Source organism: Betta splendens, chromosome 10 (genome assembly GCF_900634795.4).
Source record: "Betta splendens chromosome 10, fBetSpl5.4, whole genome shotgun sequence".
Classification (NCBI taxonomy): domain Eukaryota; kingdom Metazoa; phylum Chordata; class Actinopteri; order Anabantiformes; family Osphronemidae; genus Betta; species Betta splendens.
The window spans coordinates 20854219-20881902 of record NC_040890.2 but is presented as its reverse complement, the minus strand read 5'-3'; the positions used below and the strand labels follow the sequence as shown (position 1 = coordinate 20881902).

Sequence of the window (27684 nt, the reverse complement as noted above, 5' to 3'; positions counted from 1 at the left end):
TGGTCCATGCTGGCACCCAGCTTTTACAAAATGTCAGTTGAAGTTAAATAACAGCATTTATTACCCACAAATCTCAATTCAGCCTTTATAAGCCATCCATCCAACCATCCATTTTTAACCACTTTATCCGAGGCCGGAGCAGTCTAAGCAAAAAGCACTCCTCCCAGGTGACAGAGCTTCTCACCGTATCTCTAAGGGCATCACTGCAGCCGCCGCATCGATCCATTTGTCAATGTTGCGCTCCTTCCTTCCCACACTCGTGAACGAGACCCCAAGATACTTGAACTCCTCCACTTGGGGCAGGAACTCTTCTCCAACCTGGAGAGAGCAAGCCACCTTTTCCAGTCGAGAACCATGGCCTCAGACTTGGAGGTACTGATTCTCATCCCAGCCGCTTCACACTCTACAAACCGCTGAGGAGGGTGACAAAGGGCAGCTCTGCCGAAGTCCAACATGCACCGGTAACAGGCCTGACTTACTGCCGGCAATGTGAACCAAGCTCCTGCTCTGGTTGTACAGAGACCGAACAGCCCTTGGCAAAGAGCCTTGGACTCCATACTCCCGGGGGCACCCCCCACAGAATGCTATGAGGGACACGGTCAAATGCCTTCTCCAGGTCCACAAAACACATGTAGACTGGTTGGGCAAACACCCACAAACCCATGAGCACCTTGGTGAGTATATAGAGCTGGTCCAGTGTTCCACAACCAGGCCGAAAACCACATTGTTTCTCCTGTATCGGAGGTTCGACTCTGCCAAATTCTCCTCTCTAGTACCCTGGCATAGACCTTCCTCGGGAGGCTGAGAAGTGTGATCCCCGTATAATTATAACACACTTTCCCTTTTTGTGAAGAGGGACAACCACCCCGGTTGTCTGTGGCTGCTGCGGCTCTGTCTGGGAGGATCTGTTTGGGCGGCTTGGGTCGCAACACCTGGCCTCCTGAAACTGAAGGTGCGTGGGCTCCCTGGCTACTGGGTTTCTTCCTTCCACTATTTTGGCTGGGCGTAGTGGCCAAGTTCCTCCCATCACCCTGGTTTTGGCATTGTTCATGCGCCAACATCTGCCTCATCATTTGGGTGAACAATGTTAAGCTAGAGCTTTACTAACCTTGTAGTGGGACACTCTACACCTGAGCTGATAAACAGGCTTTCTAAACTTAGCTGTAAGTATTACTGGCTTACTTAGTACTAGCTGTAGTATTACTACTACTTATCACTATGAATATCAGTAATGTGTGATTATGGTAGTTGTGATGTTGTATGTCATGGCTATTATTATGAGATTATATATAATAATGCACATAGGATATATATGAGTGTGTGCACATACCTTAACACTATTCGTAGTATTAATTTAACTAATTTTATTTATTTTGTACATATTGTTTGCTTAACTGATTTGCTTGGTTTCAGCAGCTGGTTGCTCTCCGATCAGGATTATTGCCTTGTGGATAAATTCACATGTTGATGGAAAATGCATTTTTACCTTTAAAAGTAATGAATCATAATTACATTTTTTTCCCCGAGAAAATAGTGACATCACTGCAATGAGGTGTTTATCTAGTCTCTTCTGATCTACTTCCAGTTACCTGCCTGTGTGAAGAGCAGTGAAATCCCTCATCAAAATGAAGACGACTCCTAAGTGCTGCACTGGGTTGGTGGTCAGGGGGTTCCTAACACAAGCAGAAAGATTGTGCTCTGCAGTTCGAACAGGTCAACTAATCACTTTCTTTTTTGAAATGTGCGTTGAGCCTTTAGGAGAAAAGATGTAATAGAATAAGGAGACTGATACTGTTTATGTTTAAAGATTTTTGAATCTAAATCTAATGAGGAGTCAGGAACAAACCGATACAGAAACATCAGATTTATTTACTAAAAAAAGAACAAAAAAAAAAAAAAAACAAAAAAAAAGGGTTGCTGATGCTGTCAAATCGAATGCCTGCAGGGAGGTGAGAGATTGACCGAGCTAATTTATGTTGTCATCATTCGAGGAGCAATGCTCATTGACATCAGTTCCTGAAACAGCAGTTTACAGGCGTATGGCATCCGGACCAGAGAGATCTAAACCACAAAACAACCAATTAGAATAATAATAACTGGGTGGAGGTTTACTGGCATTCACTTGTCACTAGGATTTACCTGTGTCTTATTGCGGCAGCCTCGACACTCGTACGTATGTGTCCTCGTGTTAGCAATCGCCATCAGACCACACAGATTACACACATGGACTTGATACGGGTCTGATGCCTCAAACAGACGCTCTCTGAGGAACTGAGCTGCTCCGTGGGCGATCTGACAGTCACGCTCCATCTCTCCAAAGCGTAGACCTCCATCACTATGGACACAGGGCAGAGACAAGGTATGTGGAACCCATCAGTGGACATATGTGCACAAGTAATACAGGAAGGAAATGGGATGAAAAGATCCACTGACCGTGATCGTCCCTCCATGGGCTGCCTGTTAAGGATCTGGACCGGGCCCCGAGCCCTTGAGTGGATCTTATCATCCACCATGTGCTTTAGGCGCTGATAATAAGTCGGACCAATGAAAATCTGAGATGTCAGCTTCCTTCCTGTGAACCCATTGTACAGAACCTGACCCACAATCCATTATTAATATAGGTATATTAATCACTATTTACTTTACAGGGATGTATTGTGATGTCTGACCTCATTTCCCCTTAGGTGATATCCGTACTCCGAGAGCAGGTTTGACACTTTCTGCACATTCACGGCATCATTAAATGGGGTTGCATCACCAATCTCACCTTTGTTGGCAGACACCTGAAAAACAAATAACACATCAAAATTAAAAGCTTTAGATTTCTTTTTGCATTTTATAAAAATATATTTTTCTTCAATAGGATTATTAACGTGGGAACAGTTAGAGGTGGGTACCTTGCCTTGCAGACACTCGATCAGATGTCCAACTGTCATTCTGGACGGGATGGCATGAGGATTGATTATGATATCAGGTGTAATACCCTCACAGGTAAACGGCATGTCCTTCAAAATACAAGAACTCTCAGCCTTTTTCCTACACCTGTCTGACAAACAGATCAATTTCCTGGTTACCTCCTGTCTATACTGGATCCCACAGGTTCCTTTCTGTCCGTGTCGACTCGCAAATTTGTCTCCAATTTGAGGAATTCGAACTGAACGGACCTGAAAGACAAGACAAGACAAGACAAAGACACAGTCACGTCTGTGCAATGTCTTGTGTGTGTCAGCTGGTGTGCTAAGTTGTCTTACCCTGATCTTGCAAAACTTGTAGCCCTCCTGATTCAGGGTCACCATAACCTGGTCCACAATGCCGGTCTCGCTGGTCCTCAGGAAGGTGCTGCAGTCCCTCTTGGTGTAGCGGCGGTTGGTGCTATCCAATTCATCGTCATTCTCTGGCAACGTCACCGTCTTACCAATAATCACATCCTCTCCGGACACACGGACTCCAGGTGCAATCAGTCCATCGTCATCCAGCTTGTCATATATTGCGTGTCTCATTCCTGAGGATAATTTCAGTTCGTTATTACATTGACAGGCACAGATTGTAGTATCCTACAACCCCTACATCAGGGATGATTATTGGTATCTCACCTTGACAGGTTTCACGTGTTGGCTTCTCAAAAATCTCCTCTTGATCGAAACCTTTCTTTGACTCCTGTTCTTTGTAGGACCGATAAAAAACAGATCTGGAGGGTGTGCAGGAGAAGGGGAATTACACTTCCACAGGTTAACCAGTTAGTAAAAGAGCAGCAGAGCAGTAAAAGGTACTCACCTGAAGAAACCTCGGTCCACCGCTGACCTGTTCATGATCACAGAGTCCTCCTGGTTGTATCCTGTATAGGAGGCGATTGCCACAATGGAGTTGATGCCTATGAAACAGGGATCAGAGATCAGGGAAAAAAAACATTTTTCCCTGAAAGCAATGAATTAGGTAAAGAGCTAGTCCGTGGTTACGTTCTGTGTTAAAAGTTACCTGCAGGTAGCTCTCTAAAGCGCAGGTACTCCATGGAGCGGGTGGTGACAAGTGGTTTCTGCGGGTAGTACAAGACGTGCGCGAGTGTGTCCATGCGAACGTGGAAGTTGGTAATGTAGACGCCCATGGCTTGTTTTCCCATGGCAGACTGATACGTGTTCCTAGGAGACTAAACCAGAAACCATTTGTTTACACAAAACATATTTCTCGTTCCAGCATTTGCTACGACTGCGTACCTGGTTGTGGTCGGGGAAGGGTATAATGGAAGCACAGACTCCCAGGATCATGGATGGGTGGATTTCACAGTGAGTGTAGGTGGAGCAGTAGGCCACACCCTTTTCCTGGAGGTCATCAGGAGTCATAGCAAGCATCACCGTCTCCTCTTCCAGAGTGTCAATGTATTCAACCACGCCGCTTGCCACCAGATCCTGCCAGCTGACACAGAGAAGTGTCAGACAAGCAAAACACCACCATTGGTCCAGTTTACACATTTTTTCGCTGAGAGCAAAAATCTCAATAGTAGGAATGAGTTGCTGTCTCACCTGTAGTTGTTGTACTCTCTCTCCTTCAGCTGGTCGATGTGTCGTCTCTTCAACAGAAGTTTTTGTTTCTCAACAATTAACAACGGTCGACATATTCGTCCAGCATCTGTGTAAATCCTGATTTCACGTTCCCTTATGTCTCTGATCATAGACACCTGAATCACAAACACAAAGGACCTGTTTGAAGACAAAGACCTTTCCCCTTACGAAACATCCATCTGTCTCAAAGATTAATGTTACACTAACAGCTAACCTCGGACACTATGATGTCCATCTGTCGTCGCAGCTTCCTCAGCGTGTTCATCAGCTGTTCAGGATCTTTGTGGATTCCAACCCAGCAACCATTCACAAAGATTTTTGTGGCGCTGAAACAAACGTCACAAATGAAAGTGGACACACCTCATGTTAATATAAACTAAACCCTGAAGCAGGGTTAGACAGTGGCTGATGATAAACAGTTTCCCAATATAGGCAAATGTTGAATTACTGACACAACTGTATCCTTAATGTAACTTGGCAAACTTAAACTACGAACTCTGCAATGGCAGCAGGAGAGATCTCTTCCAGGTTTTCCATACTCCACTCCTCTAGAAACTCCAGGATGGGGGATGGTTGGGACCCGACAGAGATGTAGGCCATGAGGGCTAAGTTTTTTACCAGACCCACAGCGTGACCCTGAAACACATCACTGCTTAACACACTGGGAATTCTACATGACCGGCATTCAATGGAGTTACAGTTTTACCTCTGGGGTCTCGGCTGGACACACCATTCCCCAAAGCGTGTTGTGCAGCTGTCGCGGCTTTGCCAATTTACCATCTCTGCCGATGGGAGAGTTGACTCGACGTAAGTGGGACAATGTGGATGCAAAAGTGAGACGGTTTAGCACCTGCCAGCAGAAACAACACCAAGAATGTTTACAGATGATCAGAGGACATAACCAGGTCATACCACTGTCTACATAAGTACTTTTATATATGTATGTACATAAAAGTAGTGGATGTGTACGTACACACTTACACATCCATGCACACACACACGAGGCATCTTGTAGGTTCTCACCTGGGACACTCCGGCTCGGGCCTGGTGGGCCTTCTTAACGTCGCCCCAGTTCCCAGTGGCCAGTGAGTATTTGAGGCCATCAGAGATGATCCTGGTTTTGATTGCGAGCTCCAGATTGAAGTCTTTTCCTCTGTCGATGAATTTCTGGGCATAGATTCTGATTTCCTTTAGCAGGTTCTTAAACATCCTAAAATAGACAGAATAAAGTTTTTTTTTAACCCACGTCAACAGGCCTGAACACAATGAACATTAAACATGAAAATCCATTTTCACATGTTTGGATCAAGTTCTGAGTACCATGTATTAAATGTTCCATACAGTACTTCTAAGTACAGTAAGAGAAGGAGAAATGTCAGAGAAAACAATAAAAAGCCTCACCCTCTGAACAGAAAAGCCAAAAGCGGCCCAGCAAGGTCCAGCCTTTTGTTGCCATAGTGATCTCTGTCATCCAACTCCCGTCTACCAAGAGCAGCAAGCAGCAACCGGTGCACCATGTACCTGAGAATATAGAGATACACAGTTACACCCCTAAATACATGTGCAGGTGCATCTGTACATATATAACATGCATACATACGTAAATAATGCCAAACTCACCCGAGGAAGTAAGCCTTCTTGGTTTCACAGAAGTCGCTAACTCCAACATGTGGTAGCATCTCTTTTTGCAGAACTTCTTTAGCATATTTAATCCTTCGTTCTTTGGTCACTCCGGGCTTTGCTCCTCTAGAACCGATGAAGTTCAGAGCCACGTTTTGTTCCTGGATCACAAAGGCTTCATCTAGAGATGGCTTCACCTGCAAACCCAGTGACATCATTAAAGAAATCACAAAAACATTCTGCAATGTATCAGCAGCCTGTTTAATGTGTCAAATCAGACAAACCATCTCCATCATCTCAGGGTCATCAAAGTCATAAATGATATGCTCCAAGATGTCTCTGTCAGACACGAAGCCCAGCGCCCGGAACACAATGATGATGGGAACTTCCTGTCTGATGTATGGCAATGTGGAGACAATCCTCTGGCCAATTGCACTTTTCTTCACTCCCTGAATCGTTCAATTAATAATCAATTACACTGGCTCCATGATTTCAGTCAAATCCCTGAAACCAGTTAAAAGTTTGTGCAGGTCACTGATGGGCCTCACCTGTCCTCCCCTGGCCATCATGCTGACCCAGATTGTGCTGGTGGGACGTGACGAGTTCTCCAAACAGGACCGGCACTCAGCTGTGTAGGCATACTTTGAGTCCTTCTTGGCAAAAACATACACAGTGTTGGTGGCCATCTTTTCCTGAGCGATCAGCACCTAAAAAGCAGAACACAGAACAAAGCCACCTGAAGAGTGGTTCATTTTAGCAAATAGCTAGCTAAGCATTAAGTTGTATGTCGTGTCACCAGGTAAGCAGTGACTTCAGAGCAAACCTTCTCTGAGCCGTTGATGATAAAATAACCTCCAGGGTCAAGGGGACACTCGTTAAGCTCACACAGGTCTCGGTCTGTCAGCCCACTCAGCAAACAGTAGGTGGAGCGGAGCATGATTGGAATCTTTCCAATAAAGGTCTTTTGGTGCTGGGTCTGCAGCTGGTCTTCGCCTTCCTTCACAATGGTCTTTGTAATGTCCACGTAAAGTGGAGCAGAGTACCTGGGATGAGGGGTAGGAGTGCGCAGAATCAAAAAATGAATATTTCAAAGTGTTAAAGATCAGAACAGAGGCAGACAACAGGTAATTATTGACAGGGTAAGAGATCAGATGAGGCCTACGTAAGGTTCCGTAGTCGAGCTTCGTTGGGCATCATAGGAGAAGGAGCTCCGTCTCTCTCCCAGTGGGTGGGCTTGGACAGGTAGATCTGCTCAAACTTTAACAGGTAGCGAGGCTGAAACACGACAGGCCATACTAATGTCACAAAAAACCAACCCCAGCCAATGTTTATAAATTCCTGTGAAAATTTATGCTGCATCCACACTACCAGCAACAAATGTCTCAGGCTGAATGATCAGTTGTACTGCGCCAAGCGCCTGGCCTAGGTTTCCCTTTTGCTCACCGGCTCTTCCACCTCCCCGGATGTGTGCTGGGCTTCGGCCTGCAGGTCAATGGGGGGTGCATCCTCCACTATTCTCTGAACAGACATCTGGATGAACTCATCAAAGGAGTCCAGCTGCTGCCGCACCAGGCCCTTCTCATCAAAATAAGAGCTAAAAGAGAACATGGGCTTTTCTAAATAAGACCTGGAGTGGCACTGTAGGGTTAGGGTCAGCTTTTACATATTCATTACTATAAAACTGAATTTATTAAAATTGAATAATAAAAGTGATTTTAACCAACAGCAATTAAAAACCATTACTGCCTTGTTGCAAGCACTATTGATTATTACAAGTCTGATCTGGGTGAGTTTACCTGATAACAATCCAGCAGGCCTCCTGCCACAGATCTGGAGTGATTTCATCATCATCTTCATCATACTGATTATCTAAAAATCAACAGCAGAGTTTAAATAGGATAAATTCATTGGGAATGAGGTTTATACAATTTATGATAAATAAATTATTACATAATGTGAAGTACATTAACAATTTTCAGTGTTACAATTACAGGTTGTGTGATGTTGTAACTAACTACTATAAACATCTGACTAGTGTATCTCACAAGGCATCATTCAGACTCCAAGACGCATGTCACTCAAAAATGACTTTAGTCATAATGAAACACATGCATAAAAAGCTTCTTTTTAATCAAGTTCAATAATAAAGATGGCATTGGTATTAATGGTATTTTGTGTGGCTCTGAAAAAAAACACAAGACACAGGGCTAGGAGGAAAAAATGTGAGATATTGACGGTTCAAAGAGTAGAATTAAAAGGAGTGTATCAGTAGGAACATGACAGGGAGGAGGGGTTTCGCACATGGTCTGAGCTTGTGCAGATAATCGATGCGGACTGCTAAGAGGAGAATTCTGATTATAGAGCTCTGAATAAAAGAAATGACAAAAAGTAAAAAATAAAAGGAAGGGCACGAAGGTGTTGAAGGAGGGCAGGAGAGAGGGTGGACTGAAAGGATGATCTGCTGTGATGCCACCTAAAGGTAGCAGCTGAAAGGAGGAGGAAGTAGCAATTTGCACATTTGCTGCACTATTAACAGCAAAACATTTCCTCAGCCTCGCTATAGGCTCACAGTTGTTGTCTGTATTGTAGATTAAAACTCGTGTTTTTTTTTAACTGTTACTGTATTGTCGCCGTTTTCCTCTGCCTTGTACTTGCTGTTGTGCGAAGTAATTTCCCCACTGTGGGACTATTAAAGGTTTTTCTTATCCTTATCTTATGTTGCACTAGAATTATCTTAAAAACAAACAAACATCCCTTTTCACGGTGTGTCACGGTTTCATTAAATGTGGGAGGTAGCATCTCTTAGTGAAATCTCCAGAGTGACAATATCAGATCCCTTCATGATTACTGCACCTTCAACAGGTTCCTACACACACAGATGATAAAGCAGCCTTGTTGGTCCTTCACCTCTCAGGCGAGCGAGCAGTGGCCACTTCTAGTTAACGTTCGGCCCGTTTCTCTCTGACTTTGTTTATCTGCCTCAAAAACTGGTAGTTTGAAATCGGTACCCCAAGGTAAAACAGGCCTCGTGGCGCAATAGTCAGCGCGTTGCATAGCCTGTATGTTTGTAACGTTACTAACCTTAGCATGTGTACTCAGTCTATTGTTTTCAATTAATGCTAACATTAGTTAGCTTGCTAACAAACTAGCGGAGCTTCACAGAAAAAGAGTTCACTTCACAGAACTAATATGCTTTATATATTGGGTGCGGAAGGATCCTATCTCATGAATAAAGCCGCATACGTCGGCGTAAACCTACCTTCATCCTGATCATACATCTTGTATCCTCAAAATGCTGCAAATTTCAGACTCCGACACGGCGTTGCGATCGACAGCGCGAACCGGAAACTTTATTTGACTTCCGCTTTGTCTTCTTCTTTTCTTCTTCTTCCGTTGCACTGCTCCCCCTGTAGTTCATATCGGGACATTGCGCCTACTTTTACATATAACAAACCTTTGTTCGTCCTACAGTGTAAGAGCTATTTTGAGCTTTTTTTATGTTAAGTTTTCCCAAAGTATTGCTTTGTATGCTATTTTGTATTGGAATAGTTTAGATAAATTTTGTGTGATTTTTCTACTTCTAGATCGTTAAGTTCCTTTTGGCAATGCTGGTGGCATCTCGTGGCTTAAATAGTGGCAGGCACAGTTTTTCACTAGTGAAAAACTCACTAGTGAAAAACTAGCTAGAGAGAATTTGAGCTATATTGTTGACAAATTGTAGCTACACACAGTGGGGAAATTTCAGTTTTACAGCAAAGTGCCAGCTATCAGTAAACGTTTACTCTCTGGTGTACTCTCTGGAACAGCATTGGGATGGTTTAAATCCTATTTGTTGAACAGATTCCAGTTTGTTCATGTTAATGAGGAATTTTCCACATGCACAAGGATTAGCTATGGAGTACCACAGGGTTCTGTGCTTGGTCCAATTTTGTTTAGCCTATACATGTCTCCTCTAGGTGAGATTATTAGAAAGCATTCTATTAATTTTCATTGCTACGCAGATGATACTCAACTATATATGTCCTTGAAACCAAATGAAACAGATCAACTAGTCAAAATTCAGTGTTGTTTAAAATACACCAAATTACAAAAAATACATCAAATTACAAAAAATACAAAAAATGTCTCAAAACTTCCTTCAACTAAATTCAGATAAAACTGAAATTCTTATTGTTGGGCCTAAACACACCAACTGACTGACGGCTGACTGACGGTAAGCGTATCGCGTCACTTCCGGTTACTGAGGTTTGCTGCCGCTGTGTGTGTACAGCGTTACTCTCCGCTCTTTTCTAAATATTATCGTTTTATATCCGATAGCGACTGCTAAAAGTTTCAAAACAAGCTTGTAACACTCAAGCATCTTCTCCTTTCATTAAACGTCCTGCTAATTTACACTGTTATCTAAGTGTTTTCTCCGCTAGCGTAGCTCCTAGCTTACTTTCCTGCTATGGCTTCCCCCTTTTCCTCTCCCTCTCGCTCTGTTCGGTGCTCGGTGTGTCTTATGTTTAGCTTATCCTCCGCCTCCTTTAGTGATGGTAATGGTATCTGTAATAGGTGTACGCTAGTTGCAGGGTTGGAGGCGAGGTTGTTAGACTTAGAGTCTCGGCTTCGCACTTTAGAAAACAGGCCAGCTAGCCAGGTCCCTTTAGCCGGTGCGGAGCCTCCTAGCTTAGCTGCTACCAGTCCCCCGGCAGGTCCCAGGCAGCTGGGCAACGACTGGGTCACGGCTCGTAAGAAACGTAGCTTTAGGCAGGCGCCCACGGTGAAGTTAGAGAATCCAGCGGTCATAGTTAGGTGTTTGCCTGGGGCCAGAGCGGGCGACATTGAGTCTTATCTTAAGCTCCTGTCTAAGGATAAACGTAAGTACGCTAAGATCGTAATACACGCAGGAGATAACGACGCCCGGTTACGCCAATCGGAAGTCACTAAAACTAACATTGAGTCGGTGTGTTCGTTCGCCAAAACAATGTCGGACTCCGTAGTTTTCTCTGGACCCCTCCCCAATGTGACCAGCGATGACATGTATAGCCGGCTGTCATCGCTCCACCGCTGGTTGTCTAGGTGGTGTCCTGCAAACGATGTGGGCTTTGTGGCTAATTGGAGCACTTTTTGGGGAAAACCTGGGCTGATTAGAAGAGACGGCGTCCATCCCACGTTGAACGGAGCCTCTCTGCTCTCTAGTAACATGGCCATGTTGCTTAGTCCCCCCACTCCGTGACAACTCAGAGTGGAGCCCAGGACGCAGAGTTGCAGTCTTACACGCCTCTCTGCATGTTCTCTACAGCCGCGACCCACTCTTAGTCTTAGTTATCGCATAGAGACTGTGTCTGCTTCTCGACCACCTAAACTATACAAGTCACAAACAAATCAAAGAGGAGTGACTTACCAGAATTTAATAAACATCAAAACAGTTCCTCTTACGGAACAAAGTAATAGTAAGCTAATGAAGTGTGGTTTATTAAATATCAGATCTCTCTCATCTAAATCCTTTTTAATAAATGACTTGATAAGTGACCATCACATAGATCTGTTCTGTCTCACTGAAACCTGGCTGCAGCAGGATGAATATGTTACTTTAAATGAGTCGACTCCAATGAGTCACATCAACTATCATGTTCCAAGAAGTACAGGTAGAGGTGGAGGAGTAGCAGCAGTTTATAAATCAGATTTATTAATTACTCCTAAACCTAAACATAGTTATAACTCATTTGAGAGCCTCACTCTGAGCCTTTCTCACCCAGACTCTAAAACTCAGAAACCAGTTGTGTTTTGTATTGTTTACCGTCCTCCTGCTCCATATTCAGAGTTCTTAACTGAATTCTCTGAATTCTTATCTGACTTAGTTCTTAGCACAGATAAAGTCATTGTAGTGGGAGACTTTAACATTCATGTAGATGTTGACAGCAACTGTCTCAGCACTGTTTTTAACTCCTTAATAGACACTATTGGTTTTACACAGCAGGTAAATGAACCCACTCATCGTTTTAACCACACTCTAGATCTTGTCCTGACATATGGAGTTGAAATTGATAATTTAATAGTTCTTCCCCAAAACCCTCTGTTATCTGACCATTTCTTATTAACTTTTGAATTTAGCACAACTGACCCTATAACAGCTGGAAAGAAATGTTACTATAGCAGATGTTTATCTGACAATGCTGTTGCCAGATTCAAGCAGATGATTCCATCATCTTTTGCCTCAATGTCTTGCAGATACACAGAGAACAGTCACCTTAATCCTTATGAACAGGTTGACTGTCTTGTAGATGATGCTGCAGCTTCTCTACGTACAATGTTAGACACAGTGGCTCCTCTGAAGAAGAAGACAGTGAATCAGAGGAGGTTAGCTCCGTGGTATAACTCAGACATCCGCAGTCTAAAGCAAAGGACTAGACAACTAGAAAGACAGTGGCGTTCCAACAAAATAAATGTAAACTGCATTGCATGGAAGGACAGTCTAATGAAATATAAAAAAGCACTTTGTGCTGCTAGAAAAACATATTATTCCTCCCTAATTGAGGAAAACAAAAACAACCCCAGGTTTCTTTTCAGCACTGTAGCCAGGCTGACAAAGAGTCATAGCTGTATTGAGTCTACTATCCCCTTAAATCTCAGCAGCAATGACTTTATGAACTACTTTACTAATAAAATTATTATCATTAGAAAAAACATTCAGCAGCGACTTCTTCCAAATGACAAAAAGCACTGTCTAGATCCATTAACTTTAAATTTATTAAATCCTCTGTCTTACCTAGACAGCTTCTCCCCCATAACTCATATGGAGTTAACCTCAATGATCAACTCTTCCAAGTCGTCCACTTGTCTTTTAGATCCAATCCCAACCAGATTACTCAAAGAAGTTCTACCTTTAATCAGCTCATCCATATTAAATCAAATCAACCAATCTTTACAACTAGGCTATGTACCACAGGCTTTTAAGGTGGCTGTGGTCAAACCTCTATTGAAAAAACCAACCCTTGACCCTGGACAACTAGCCAACTATAGGCCCATTTCAAATTTACCCTTTATTTCCAAGATTCTGGAAAAAATCGTGGCTAAACAATTATCTGACCACCTTAGTGGGAATAACCTGTATGAAGATTTTCAGTCAGGATTTAGAAAACATCATAGCACAGAAACAGCTCTGGTTAGAGTCACTAATGATCTTCTATTAGCTTCGGACAATGGTCTAGTTTCTGTCCTTGTCCTGTTAGATCTTAGTGCTGCATTTGATACAATTGATCATCACATTCTATTACAGACACTAGAACATAGAATCGGGATTAATGGAACAGCATTGGGATGGTTTAAATCCTATTTGTTGAACAGATTCCAGTTTGTTCATGTTAATGATAAATTCTCCACACGCACAAGGATTAGCTATGGAGTTCCACAGGGTTCTGTGCTGGGTCCAATTCTGTTTAGCTTATACATGTCTCCTCTAGGTGAGATTATTAGAAAGCATTCTATTAATTTTCATTTTTACGCAGATGATACTCAGCTATACATGTCCTTGGAACCAAATGAAAAAGATCAACTAGTCAAAATTCAGGGTTGTTTAAAAGACATCAAATCCTGGATGTCCCAAAACTTCCTTCAACTAAACTCAGATAAAACCGAGATTCTTATTGTTGGGCCTAAAAATCTGAGAGAGACACTATTGAGTCAGATAGCCACCCTGGATGGCATAACATTAGCTTCAGATTCTACTGTGAGGAACCTTGGTGTCATGTTTGACCAGGATCTCTCTTTTACATCATACATTAAACAAATCTCCAGAACCGCCTACTTCCACCTTAGAAATATAGTTAAAATCAGAAGCATCCTCTCTCAGAGCGATGCAGAGAAACTGATCCATGCATTTGTTACCTCTAGGCTGGACTACTGTAACTCCTTACTCATAGGATGTCCTAACAGCTCCTTAAAAAAACTACAGCTCATTCAAAATGCTGCAGCCAGAGTTCTGACAGGACTTAGAAAGAGAGATCACATTTCTCCTACATTAGCTTCTCTGCACTGGCTGCCTGTAAAATGTAGGATAGAATTTAAAATTCTCCTACTCACATACAAAGTACTCAATGATAAAGCTCCTTCTTATCTTAAAGACCTTATAGTTCCTTATGCTCCCAGCAGAACACTTCGTTCTCAGAGCGCTGGGCTACTTGCGGTTCCTAGAGTGTTTAAATGTAGAACAGGGGGCAGAGCTTTTAGCTACCAAGCTCCTCTCCTCTGGAACCAGCTCCCTCTTCAGGTTCGAGAAGCTGACACACTCTCCACCTTTAAGATTAGGCTTAAAACCTTCCTTTTTGATAAAGCTTATAGTTAGAGATGGTTCAGGTCACTGGCAATTATTGTTAGTCACAGGAACCATCTCTTAGTTAAGCTGCAATAGACATAGACTGCTGGGGGACTTAATTTATACACTGAGCTCCTCTGTTTCCTTCTACCTCCTCTGTCCCATAACCTCCCATCATTGTCCCATGTTTAACTAACCTTGTCTCTTTCTGTCCAGTAGTTGTGCTTCTCTCCTCTCTCCCCCCCCACCCCCACTCTTTCTCCCTCTCTGTCCTCACCCACAGGTATCATTGGACTCAAAGTTTGGTGTCTGTGATGGGCAGCAACTGGATCCAACCATCCTGCCTGCATCCAGTCCCTGGTCCTACCATCCTGCCTGTGCTCTGTTGTTGCTTGTTGTTGCTTGTTGCTGTTGCTGTGCTTTTCTATCTCTCTATCCTCTCACCCCAACCGGTCGAGGCAGATGGCCGCCCACATCCAGTCTGGTTCTGCTGGAGGTTTCTTCCTCGTTAGAGAGGGAGTTTTTCCTCTCCACTGTTGCTGTCAAATTAAATGCTTGCTGTATGTGGGATTTGTTGGGTTTAGTTGTGTGAGGTTTTAAACCTTACTTTGTAAAGTGCCTTGAAATAACTTTGTTGTGATTTGGCGCTATATAAATAAAATTGAATTGAAATTGAATTGAATTAAAAAAAAGAGAGACACTATTGAGTCAGATAGCCACCCTGGATGGCATAATATTAGCTTCAGATTCTACTGTGAGGAACCTTGGTGTCATCTTTGACCAAGATCTCTCTTTTACATCATACATTAAACAAATCTCCAGAACTGCCTACTTCCATCTTAGAAATATAGCTAAAAGAAGCATTCTCTCTCAGAGCGATGCAGAGAAACCGATCCATGCATTTGTTACCTCTAGGCTGGACTACTGTAACTGCTTACTCATAGGATGTCCTAACAGCTCCTTAAAAAGCCTACAGCTTGTTCAAATTGCTGCAGCCAGAGTTCTGACAGGACTTAGAAAAAGAGATCACATTACCTCTACATTAGCTTCTCTGCACTGGGACCTGTAAAATGTAGGATAGAATTTAAAATTCTCATACTCACCTACAAAGTACTCAATGATAAAGGTCCTTCTTATCTTAAAGACCTCATAGTTCCTTATGTTTACAGCAGAACACATTGTTCTCAGAGCGCTGGGCTACTTGTGGTTCCTAGAGTCTTTAAATGTAGAACGGGGGGCAGAGCTTTTAGCTACCAAGCTCCTCTCCTCTGGAACCAGCTCCCTCCTCAGGTTCGAGAAGCTGACACACTCTCCACCTTTAAGATTAGGCTTAAAACCTTCCTATTTGATAAAGCTTATAGTTAGAGATGGTTCAGGTCACTGACTGGCAATGATTGTTAGTCACAGGAACCATCTCTTAGTTAAGCTGCAATAGACATAGACTGCTGGGGGACTTCATTTATAAACTGAGATCCTCTGTTTCCTTCTACCTCTTCTGTCCAATAACCTCCCATCATTGTTCTATGTTCAAGTAACCTTGTCTCTTTCTCTCCAGTAGTTGTGCTTCCAGTAGATGTACAGAGACCGAACAGCCCTTAGCAAAGAGCTCTGGACTCCATACTCCCGGAGCACCCCCCACAGGATGTCACGAAGGACGTGACCGATTGTTTGACATTTAACATTTACATTTATATTTAACATTTACATTTATATTTAACATTTACATTTAGACTTTTGCACATTTAACTAAATGTGAGAAAACATGTTGTGTCATTTAGTTAAATGTGAGAAAACTAGTTATAGGCGCTCCTTTTACATTCTGGCCTGTATCCAGTCCCTGGTCCAACCATCCTGCCTGTGCTCTGTTTTTGCTTGTTGTTGTTGCTGTGCTTTTCTCTCTCTCTCTCCCCTCACCCCAACCGGTCGAGGCAGATGGCCGCCCACATCCAGCCTGGTTCTGCTGGAGGTTTCTTCCTCGTTAGAGAGGGAGTTTTTCCTCTCCACTGTTGCTGTCAAATAAATGCTTGCTGTGTGTGGGATTTGTTGGGTTTAGTTGTGTGAGGTCTTAAACCTTACTTTGTAAAGTGCCTTGAGATAACTTTGTTGTGATTTGGCGCTATATAAATAAAAATGAATTAAATTGAATTGTTACAGTGGTGGTGTGCAAAGAGTTTCCTTATACCTCATAAATTCAATTCAATTGACCATATGCCTCAACTGGTAGTGATGAGGGTATAAAATAGAGAAACAACAAAAACAGGCAGCAAACAAAACACAGGTGGAACACACTTGGACCAACAACTGCACAATGGAGGCATACAGCTGAGTCCACCGATACCTGTAGTAAAGGTCCAGAGAGAAGGAGACAGACAGGGAAGCACAACCACAAGAAATAAAAGACAACAAGTTAATTATATGCAGTAAATTGGTGGCATGTTAATAGATAGAAGGAGGAAAGGTGAGGAAAGCAAAGGATTTTGTGTATTCAGGAGGTACCAGTATCTAAACCTGAAGGAGCTCTGACTGTCAAATTTAAGAAAAGGAAGGGTTTAAGCCTAAAAATAGACAGAGCATCTGAACCAGAACCTTAAGCGGTGTGAGGGTGTTAGTATGTTCACAGTTCTTTGGATCTGCTGCACTGAACTGAAACTGAACTCAAAGGGTCACTCACATGTGCATCTGCCTGTTTGAAGTCTCACTGATTCCTCTGAAAATATTTACACAATGTCGCTTGAGAATGGCTCCCACTGTTTTTGTGTGTGTTCATTTATTAGGTTACATGACTGTGTTGTACAGACTCGTGATGGCCCATGCTTGTTTTGTTTTTGACTTCTCCTCCACTTTTCTCTCTGTCAGCGATTTTGCTGTCGGGTCTTTCTGCTCTAATCCCCAGATTAACCTGAACAAAAAGAGCAGCAGCATCACAACAACAGAAGCTCACACTGCTCCAGACGACAACAGAATCTGTCGTCTATATGACAACAGAATGCTGCCAGCTGACACCAGAAGCAACAAGGATCACCAGAGAGACACTTCAGCACCAACAGCAGTTAGCATTAAAGCAGATTTTTGATCAGGATGGCTGGACGGACTCTTCTGCTCATGTATGTGGCACTTTTCATCTGTTCAGGTAGGACTGAAACAACAGGTGCACAAACCTGTTTTAATGAACAGGTGAGTCTTTATCCTTGTCTTAAATAAATGTAGTGAGGCAGCAAAGCAAGGCGAAAGAAACGGTAGTCTGAGTGTAGAGTGGTTACTGACAGTCAAGACAGGATCAGGGCAACGGTCCAGGTGAGCTTCATTGATATTTTGTGGGTAGTAAGTCTGATCTGAACTGTGTGCTTTACAGATGCTGAAGGAAACCCCAGACTCTACAGGAGGGTAAGAAACAAATAGTTGTGAATATGATTAAAGTTAAGTAAACTTAAGTTAGACATTGACTAATGTGTGAGGCTGAAGTCTATGGGGACCTTAGGCCACAGCTGGAGGATTGAACCATGACAGAGTATAACTTGAGGTTAAGACGATGTCACACTATTCATTCCTTTTTCCTATTCCTGTGCTTTTGCGTCTCTTCCTCCCTCCCTCTCCTCCTCTGCTTCCAGCAATATGTCTCTTCTAGATGCACTTACTCCCTAATTAAAACTCCCCTCAACACTTTAGGACCTATAACATCGTCCCCTGCTTCCAGCTACCTTGTCATCTCAGCTGAGCTTTAGAAGACACCGGTTGTCCATGTTCTGTAAAGTTCCAGATTGTCTTGTTTGTTGTTGCTTATAGTTTCACTCACCCGGCTGTTTACTCTGAGGTCCTAGTTATTAGTTTTCCTCAGTTATTCTATCTCTTCCGGGTATTCTCTGCCATTGCTCTGTTATTTGTTAATATTTTATTGAGTGATTCCACCCTGTTGTTTTGTTTTATTTTTAGCCCCATGTTTTCTCCTCTCAGCCAGTAGTTATATTTCTTGCCCCTATTTTCATGTATATACTTTGAATTGTTTGCCCACTGTGTGCAGTGTTGACCATTTCTACCTGTCCTTACTTGGTTTAGGGTTTGTATTTCTTTCTCACACTGCTTATAGTATTTATTCCAACTTAGTGGTTACTGAACTGTCTGTCATAGTGTGTTGTTTACTAAGATATTGGTTTTTACATTAAACGACTAAACACTGAATCTATGCGGTGGCCTGCATGGGTCCTGCAAATTTTACACAACAGTTGGACGCTGTCACCATGATTTTTTCTTTTTACTCTGTAGCACTGCCTGGCATACCTGTGCAGTACAATGCAGTGACAGTTTGAAGTGAGTTGTTTTTGCTCCAATAATCATGTGTTTAACAGTAAATGTCAGTCTGCTATGTTTTCTATCCCTGCTGCAGCCTTCCTGTGTTGGGGCACCCACTCAGGCCTGTCCTCTCAATTATTCTCCAGTCTGTGGCAGCAATGGCTTCACCTACCCCAATGAGTGTGCACTGTGCATCCACAGATTGTGAGTCAGCAACATCCATTTGACAGAAAGATAACCTGAAAATGTTTGATCACTTGTTTTGTTGTAGATTATATAAGCACTTTCATTGGACTGTGTGTGGTGTAACAATATCTGGTGTAGGTTTGTTGGACTGAACAGGAGCTGGACTTGTAAAACAGCTGTTGTAAGAATTGGTATAAACAATGGAAAATGGAACTAGGATTTTTATTCATAAACTATGGAAACTAAAAACTGGACTGTAACTGATTTTGGGTAAGATCAAAGCTCTTAGTGAAGAATTTATTCAAGACTGACCGGTCCACATCAGCACTGAATAGGTTTAATAAAATTTTGGATCTAAGCTGAAGGCGATATTTTTCTGTTCAGGGAGACAAATGCTGACATTCTGATCATAAAGGATGGACCCTGCTGAGCATGACGTCAACATGTTCCCTAACTCATCCTCACCTCTATCTCTGATTTGTGTTTTGAATGTAGTTGTAAGCTGTAGCAGTGTGTTTTATATATTCATATCTCTGGAGAATTCTTCACTGAATCTTTCACCAATAAACCATTTCCTCTGAGATCAGTTTTGTCTCTTTTCAGAAGAAGTAGTTTAAAGGCAAAGAGAAAAATGTTTTTGTTTGCTCTCTGAAGAAAGTAAGAAGATAATAAATGTTTCAACAATTAGAACCACGGACAGTTGTAGTCTGACACTCCAGAAAACCATGGTTAAGGTATACATAAATTTTTGGGTTTAATTTAATTAAATTCAATTTTATTTATAAAAAGCCAAATCACAACAAGGTTATCTCAAGGCACTTTACAACTTGTGATTTAAGAACTTGCACAACTAAACCCAACAGATCAACAGATACAATTTGAGAGTAACAGTGGAGAGTAAAAACTCCCTCTCTAACGAGGAAGAAACCTCCAGCAGAACCAGGTTAGATGTGGGCAGAAATCTGCCATGACCGGTTGGGGTAAGGGGAGAGGGAGAGAGAGAAAAGCACAGCAACAACAACAACCAACAACAGAGCACAGGCATAATGGTTGGACCAGAGACAGAGGAAGAGCGGGGGAGAAGCACAACTACCGGAGACAGGGAGCTGGTTCCACAGGAGAGGAGCTTCGTAGCTAAAACTCTGCCTCCCTTTCACAAACTACAGAGTAAGGCTCTACACCTCTCTACAAACATAGCCAAATTAGGAGTAGCAGGGCTGTTCACAATCCAAACTAAACAAAACCAACCGTCATACATGAAGCCGGATGCAAAAAGAGAGTCCACCATGACACACTGACAACTGGAGGAGTCTCAATCCTCCACTTAAATAGTCCCCCTGTAATGATGTTCCCGGAAGGAAACAGCTGCTCAGTGCCGCCCTCTGAGGTTGGGAGGAGACTCACAACACTGTTACTTTTTTTGTAAGAGGAACCGTTTTGATGTTTATTAAATTCTGGTAAGTCACTCCTATTTGATTAGTTGGTGACTTGTATAGTTTAGGTGGTCCGGGAGCAGACACAGTCTCTTTGCGATAACTAAGACTAAAAAGTAAACCAAGATTCTGAATCCTGAAAAACAGAAAATAATGTCTAATATGTATAATGTCTTTTAATAAAGCTGGATTACATCATACGTCAAATCTTATATTTAACGTCAGGGGCGCAAACCTTCAACGCAAACACTGGTCGCATTCTTGTAAAGTCAGGGAATGAAGTTGAAAAGTGTAACTGTATCATAGATTACCAGAAGTAACAAGATCCCATTGTTCATTTAGAAGATGATGTAAGGAAGGCACAGGTGAATAAGGAGTTGGTGATAGTGATGGTTTTTATGTGGAGAAAGCAAAATTTTAAGTTAGTGTGGAGTGGAAGGTATATAAAGAAACTATGACAGAAAATGGAACACCTCAACCGAGTGCAATGAGTCTGACTGTTTAACATTATGATTAATGATGTGTTCACCGGGAATGATAAAGATTTAGGCAGGTCATTGTTAGGGGAATAAGTGGGGTTTTAAATTTTCTGTGGAGAGTTGGGAGTGCGAGAGAGGGAGGTGAAAGTGAACAGCTACATTCTGGGACGCCTTTTTGTAGAGTGGTTGAAATGAGGGTGGATTTAAATGTGGGGAGCAGGAAAAAGGAGAATGAGAATGCAAATATGGTTGAAACGTTTTGAAATAAGGTATAAGGATTTTGCTTTGATGGTTCTAAAAATCCAAAATCATGCAGGGGTCGTTAAGGTTGCAAATAGGTGTCAGAACTTCTGACCATCTGAATGTTTGTACAGTAGAGTTATTCGCAATACTGATGGCATTAAGATCAGTGGAAATAAATGGGAGTGAGAAAATACTTGATGGCAGCACTTAAAAGGGTAGCCATAAAGCTGTCAAAAGAAGAGGGAAAATGCATAGTGTGGACAAAGATCCTGGAGAAGTGGCAGGAGGCGTGGGATAAAGACTGTAAAAGGAGGGAGCTAATGTTAAGAGATGTGAAGAAAGCTGGTTTGAAAGAAGTTAGCTTGGAAAGTTTATTGGTGATTGGGAGCGAGGAAAGAGGTTTTAGTGCATTGATGCGGTTTTAATGCTGAACTAGGATTTAAGACAGGGGATTGCGCTAGGGGGCGGTAATGCAACGTTCGGGTTACCGTCCGTCGTTAAACAACACAGAACAAGAAGTGGGAGACGAAGAAGAAACTAAATTTGATGCTAACATTACCCTCAACTGGCGGTTGAAATTCATCGTCTTGATGTTGTACGGTTAACCCATGGATTGTTTATCGTTTAAGTTTTTTACGGTGTGAATATTAATTTAGCCTCTGGGCGAAACTAGCCGGTAAGAAAACACTCACGATGAGTTAAATATGTGATGTTGGTGTTACGGTAAAATGTGTTTGTGTGTAGAACTGAACACGTCAAAAACAAAAACGCATGTTAACAAAGCTAAAAGTTGAGACACATTTAAAGGGAACACGGGCTAGCTTCACACTGACTGTAACAGGTATTGGACCAACTAACTAACTCGTTAACTTTAGCTACAGTTGAACCGTTTTGATTTGATACGTCACATGTTCAGACGGAGGGACAGGAACACAGCACTGAGCTTTATGTGAGGGCATCCTGCCGTCGTGGTTTTGGACCTCCTATTGTTGGTCTGTAATACCCGCATTCACACTTTACATAACTGACACAGAGTCTGTTTATTGAGCTTTTAGTTTCACTTTCTGGGTGTAAACTAGTTACAAACCTGGGCCCTGTATGATTGAAACAATCATGTCACAAACGTTTTCTTACTTAATAATGAACTGGATACGCGTGAGACCGTGGGTTGTGGTCTGGAGTGCTTCTAACTCAGTGTTTCTGTCCGCAGTATCCCTGATGATATGAGCAGCTCTGTAAGTTGCTTTAACTGTATTATCATCAATCTGCACATATTTATCAATAATGAGTGACCAGGTTCAGTTTCTAGAAATTTAGGATGAGTGAAGCATCCTGGCTTGACCCAGTCTACAAAACTCATTGTGGTGTATTCAATTTCGCATTCATTCTCATTTAGTCCATAAAATATATATTGTTAATAAAAAAGCAAAGATATTATGAAATCAGTTTAATGCAGAATAAGACAAACCAACATAGTAAAGATAGGAGAAGTCAGTAGGATTGATGTAGCGTGGCTTTTAGTATACCGGTACTAATAAATGGATAATCACAGCACAGTCAACACAGAATAATTCTCCACAGTAACTACACTGGGATTAATTGATGCTACTTCTTTGCAACCAAATAAAAGTCAAATTTAACCAGGGTGTTTAAAATTTCAGCTTAATACCTTATCTTATTTTGGGGCAACATCCCCCTTACTTTAGTTTCTATATCTTACTCATAAAACAATTTTAACAGTAGCAAGATCAATTTAATCAATTTATTTATTCTTACTATTAAATGTAATAAAACTGTATATGTTCATGTTTAGGCTCAGAGGAAGAGGAGGGCAACACAAAGTCCTCTGGTTTCCAGAACCATCGCCAAGATCAGCAGAGCACCTAACACTAGGAGAACTGGCAGAGCAGCCAGGACGGCAGCTAACATTAGATCGACATCAAATAGTGACCCCACCCCCACAGAGACCATTAATGTGATGGACAACACAGAGGACAGTCAGTACCGATCAGCAACTATTGATGAACAAACATGGTAACATTTGATCAAAACTATTACTGATGAGTGACTGTGTGCAGGTGTGGAGGAGGTGGTGGATCTGACATGTGAAGGATCAGAAGCTGCTGTGGTGGACCTGACGAACAATGACTCAGTGCTGGTCAGTATACTGTGGTAATACTACACTGGTTCTGTTGGCACTACAGCAGGGGTCTTACACAAATTTTGTGCCAGTCCGAAGCAGGAAGTGCAGGAATGGTTGTACAACAAGCAGGACAGCTGTGACGCCACAGTCACTTAGCTAAGTTGTGCATGTGAAAGTGGGTCAAAACTGATTCCTCTTCTCTTATCTCTCTCTCTGCTGCTGCTGTCCAGCTGGTTGATGAAGGTAAAACTTAGCTTCAGTCTATGCATTTTGGAAACTCAGATGAAAGCATGTTTCATCAGGTGCGTAGGTGTGTAATCAAAGGTTGGTGCCCTCCATCAGGTCCTCATAGGAGAGTGCCAACAGGTGAGAGTTACATTGTCAGCAGTGATGAAGATGAGGACACTCCTCCCATCCTAACCTCTGCTGTGGTGACATCTCAACACAGTACCAGGTAAGGTACTAGTTCCCTGTTGATAAATGAGCAGTGGGACCACTCTGTTACGCTGAACAGCAGCAAAGATGGCACTTTTCCCTCCAGACATGAATCTGAGTCTGTTCCAGGTTGACCCCAGGGACCATCAGCTGTCCCATATGTATGGACTCGTATTTAGAGGTGAGACTCCTACACAAATTGTTTGTTTCTTTCTGACATTTAGAAATGTGCTCTAATTGGCTCTGGTTTGCTCTGCAGATCATAGAAAGTGGCCGATTGGTTGTTTCTACGAAATGTGGACATGTGTTCTGCAGCCAGTGTCTGAGAGACGCTCTGTCATCATCACATACATGTCCCACGTGTAGAAAGAGGCTAATGCCTCGCCAGTATCATCCCCTCTACGTCTGACCTCAGCACATGGTTACTGTTTTTGCTGCTGACCCATTTTTGTCTGAGGAAAATGGATCCTTTTGACAGAGCTGCTTATTGGTAGAGAAAATATGATTGATATATTATTGATGTGTCTCAGTTGAAATTTACATTTTTGATTTGTTTGTGTAACACAGATGAAATAAAAACGTTCAGACTAATATAGTAAATTAATTTAGTTCAAACTAATAAATCAGATGTTGCTGTGTACTTCTACTCTGAAGTAACCAAGTAATACCACTTTCAATTGTTTTTATTTAGCATTAGCAGAAACAAATTTTTAATAATAAAATTATCAGTGATCTTTCAAGTATCTTTTAATTGTTTAAAAGATACTTGATTTACATTCCAGATGGGTGTTGCATAAAATCAGAAAAAATAAAGGATTGGGCTGGGGTTTGTCCAAATATACTTCTACTTCATTTAGTTGCATAAGAGCAGGGTCCCTTAATTTCAATATAGTTTCTACTGGTATTTATTTGGTGTTTCCTGTCTTGTGATATCCAAATATTCCATCTTGATTTAGCCCAGACTTTGTTGCACAAGGGCAGATGAAATTAGGTTATGGAGATTTATTCTCTGACGTTAGCCTGGTGTAGAGTAGAATAACATCTGGGATAGATGAATCCTAATGACTCTAAATTAGTTAGTTTATTTATTAGTTTATTTAGTTAGTTTGTTTATCTCTGTTATTTACATTTTTTTCTGCTAATATATGGCTTAATTTTATTTGTTACACGTAACATTGATGTAAGTGTGCAATTGAGTATTATTTCTTTTTAGAGCCAATTTAAAACAAAAATGATCTCAAAGCACTTAGGCCCAACAAAACTGACGCTTCTATTTGTTGCCAATTCAATAAAGTATGCCAAGGTTTTGTGCAGTTCGTCTAGAATTGGCCACATGATTTTTTCCCTTAATTGTTCAAAGCAGTATAGGCAATAAAAGATATGAGACACATTCTCCATTCACGTCATTATTGTATCAGATTCAAATTAATGATTTGATATTATTCCTGAAGCATTAATATTCCTCAAAATAAGGGCACCAGGTCTTTTTATAGCAAGACCATGCTTGAACCAATCTTGTCAAACACCAGATAGCAATTTAATGAATTAATAATAATAATAATTATTATTAATAAAAATAATTTTACCTTGATAAAATCAAATCAGTCTCTAATGTCATGAGTTCTTGTCTCAGTGTCAGTGACCTTTGTCGTTGTCTGAAGAACGATGAACACAAAGCCAGATCTTTTTAATGTTTTATTATACTAATACTATGGGATATATGAATAAATGGGTATGAATATATGCAGATGAAAAACAAGTAATAAAATAATGACCAGTAAACATGAAACAACCAGCAATGAAGAAACAGATAAAGTTATGTGAATGAAGGTGTGTTTGCGGAGTGAAATGGACACTTGTCAATCAGAGATATTTATCTTGCCTGTCCGAAGCAGTAGGAAGCTGTAGCGTCCTTCGGTACCATCCAGCGTGAAGTGGCACCTGTCCAGTCACCAGCGCGCCGGGAATTGGTTCCTCGTCCCACTATGAAATTTTGTGGCCCGAGTTTGTTATGGCTTAGTAAGGCAGGCCTGGAACACGTGAGAACATTAGCTGGATAGGTGGAAACGGCGCTAATTCAAAGCATAAGCTGTAAAAATTACTGGAGCCGAAGTTGTTGAGTTGAGAGTTGTTGAGACTACTTCAGTTAAAACAATAAAAAATTACGACCCAGCCTGTGGCCTGACCGTTGGAAGGCAGTTCTGCCCTTCACTTTATCAAACTATAACGTGTAACGACTAAATTACTATAACTGACATTAAAATTAATAAGAATTAAACAATTTGAATGCATAAACTGTGCTGAAATGTCAGATTGATGGTTATCAGTTAAAATGTTATCACATGATAAATTGTTTCGTCACTATCCAGTAACATACTATAAAACACATAAAAGTAAAAATATTAAGAAATTAGGAATGGCTCAATGTGGACTTTCCCAGATAGCAGACTAAAATTGAATAAACATTTAATCAATGTTTTTACCTTAATTTATTATTATTTATTATTAATTTATGTACAGCACTTCAATTATCTTTTATTGTACAAGTCTGTGTCTTTCATGGGGGAATTTGTTGAGAAACGTTCTACTCTAGAAGGAAGTCCAGTTGCAATGACTGACCTAGAGGATGATAACCTTCCCCAACATTCAACAAACTAAAACATTTGATTATTTATTATTAACTAATTAATTACAGAGCTTTGCCTACAATCAGTGTCACCCAGTCATTCAGGAGCATCACGGAGCCCTGACAAACTGACATCCGGCTGTAGCCTCTTCAGGCTACAGCCTGAAGAGGGAGCTGGTTCCAGAGGAGAGGAGCTTGGTAGCTAAAAGCTCTGCCCCCCGTTCTACATTTGATGACTCTAGGAACCACAAGTAGCCCAGCGCTCTGAGAACGAAGCGTTCTGCTGGGAGCATAAGGAACTATGAGGTCTTTAAGATAAGAAGGAGCTTTATTATTGAGTACTTTGTAGGTGAGTAGGAGAAGTTTAAATTCTATCCTACATTTTACAGGCAGCCAGTGCAGAGAAGCTAATGTAGGAGAAATGTGATCTCTCTTTCTAAGTCCTGTCAGGACTCTGGCTGCAGCATTTTGAATAAGCTGTAGGCTTTTTAAGGAGCTGTTAGGACATCCTATGAGTTGTTGTTCATACGGGAGGATCAAAGTTTTTGATTTTTATTTATTAGAAAGCATAACTTAGCAAGTAGCTAGCTGTATTGTGTTAGCTAACTGTAACCTTAACCCCCCCACCCGTTATCCAGCCCTAACGCTAACCACAATAACCTCTAAAGCTGCTGAAGGTAGCAACTTAGCTAGCTGCTAGCTGTTCGCGAGTAGGCAGAGCAGGCACCTATTGGCCCGTACGAATGCGCTGATAAATTCTGATGAGCCCATTCGTTATGGCTGATAACATCCGAAGCGGGTGGCACAACACAGTGCTGAAAACATCTGTGCAGAAGCAGGTTGAGTGCATTATCCATGTTTTGCACATACCCTAAATTTGGTAGTGAAAGACTCCATTAAGGCTCTCCCTGATCTCCTTTACATGCAGCAGAGGTGCAGTACTATTATAACTTTCTTTCATCACAGCACAAGAGCAGCAGAGAAGCTCAAATAATTTCAGAACCAAATTAAATGTTCAGAACACAAACTGATACAGTCAGTTGAAACAAGGTGGAACTCTGTTTACTATATGTTTGAAAGAGTGTTAGAGCAGAAGAAGGCTATTACTACAGGCCTCTGTCTTCTTGGAAAACCATCCCTTTGCTTAAGCATGGTCCATGATCACTCTTACCATTGAGGCTCTGAAACCATTTGAAGAAGAATAAGAGAGATATCGACTGAAAAACATGTTTCAGTTTCTAAAGCGATTCCCCTGGTGTCCCTACTTCTGAGATCAACAGCAGCTAATGATTGCCAAGGTAACAATTTGGCTGGTGAGCTGTCAGCACAATGTCGTTTCAGAGGTATTTGCAGCTTTTATGGTCTTGCTGTCAGGACCTA

General features: G+C 41.7%; 3 protein-coding genes and 2 long non-coding RNA genes across 9 annotated transcripts in view; 4 read left to right on the top strand and 1 right to left on the bottom strand.

Moving 5' to 3' along the window:
- Nucleotides 1–27684, top strand: part of LOC129604720 (uncharacterized) — an 83883-nt gene that overhangs the window by 2439 nt on the left and 53760 nt on the right. The window lies entirely within an intron of this gene.
- LOC121202540 (uncharacterized) lies at nucleotides 382–1951 on the top strand. Its single transcript, XR_005898235.2, has 2 exons — nucleotides 382–952; nucleotides 1586–1951. It is a non-coding gene; the product is annotated as an uncharacterized LOC121202540 (long non-coding RNA).
- polr2b (RNA polymerase II subunit B) lies at nucleotides 1850–16316 on the bottom strand. Of its 3 annotated transcripts, none has more exons than XM_055512338.1 (25): nucleotides 15576–16300; nucleotides 7973–8045; nucleotides 7620–7770; nucleotides 7339–7451; nucleotides 7000–7219; nucleotides 6725–6883; nucleotides 6461–6625; nucleotides 6177–6373; nucleotides 5958–6077; nucleotides 5580–5766; nucleotides 5263–5406; nucleotides 5053–5192; nucleotides 4771–4882; nucleotides 4518–4672; nucleotides 4212–4410; nucleotides 3976–4144; nucleotides 3775–3871; nucleotides 3594–3688; nucleotides 3252–3502; nucleotides 3075–3164; nucleotides 2898–3005; nucleotides 2670–2783; nucleotides 2434–2594; nucleotides 2140–2335; nucleotides 1850–2061 (listed from the first exon to the last, which is right to left on the bottom strand). In XM_055512338.1, exons 1-25 carry the CDS (start codon nucleotides 15649–15651, stop codon nucleotides 1972–1974), a joined length of 3582 nt encoding a protein of 1193 aa, XP_055368313.1. In that variant the 5' UTR covers nucleotides 15652–16300; the 3' UTR covers nucleotides 1850–1971. The 3 variants fall into 3 exon arrangements, 2 of the variants coding, with proteins under 2 accessions (XP_055368313.1, XP_029020623.1); XM_029164790.3 differs by lacking the exon at nucleotides 15576–16300 and adding an exon at nucleotides 9436–9504; XR_008695871.1 differs by lacking the exon at nucleotides 1850–2061 and having other exon boundaries at nucleotides 2195–2335; nucleotides 2434–2572; nucleotides 15576–16316.
- LOC114864896 (probable pancreatic secretory proteinase inhibitor) lies at nucleotides 16724–19526 on the top strand. Its single transcript, XM_029165898.2, has 4 exons — nucleotides 16724–17602; nucleotides 17825–17856; nucleotides 18854–18963; nucleotides 19330–19526. Exons 1-4 carry the CDS (start codon nucleotides 17551–17553, stop codon nucleotides 19373–19375), a joined length of 240 nt encoding a protein of 79 aa, XP_029021731.1. The 5' UTR covers nucleotides 16724–17550; the 3' UTR covers nucleotides 19376–19526.
- On the top strand, nucleotides 21160–25068 carry rnf4 (ring finger protein 4). 3 transcript variants are annotated; one of them, XM_055512340.1, is made up of 8 exons: nucleotides 21160–21776; nucleotides 22311–22335; nucleotides 22914–23097; nucleotides 23179–23258; nucleotides 23474–23486; nucleotides 23568–23697; nucleotides 23808–23859; nucleotides 23938–25068. In XM_055512340.1, the coding sequence occupies exons 2-8, from the start codon at nucleotides 22324–22326 to the stop codon at nucleotides 24085–24087; spliced, it is 621 nt and encodes a 206-aa protein (XP_055368315.1). In that variant the 5' UTR covers nucleotides 21160–21776; nucleotides 22311–22323; the 3' UTR covers nucleotides 24088–25068. The 3 variants fall into 3 exon arrangements, with proteins under 3 accessions (XP_055368315.1, XP_029020862.1, XP_055368316.1); XM_029165029.3 differs by having other exon boundaries at nucleotides 21175–21776; nucleotides 23586–23697; XM_055512341.1 differs by lacking the exon at nucleotides 21160–21776 and adding an exon at nucleotides 21800–22092.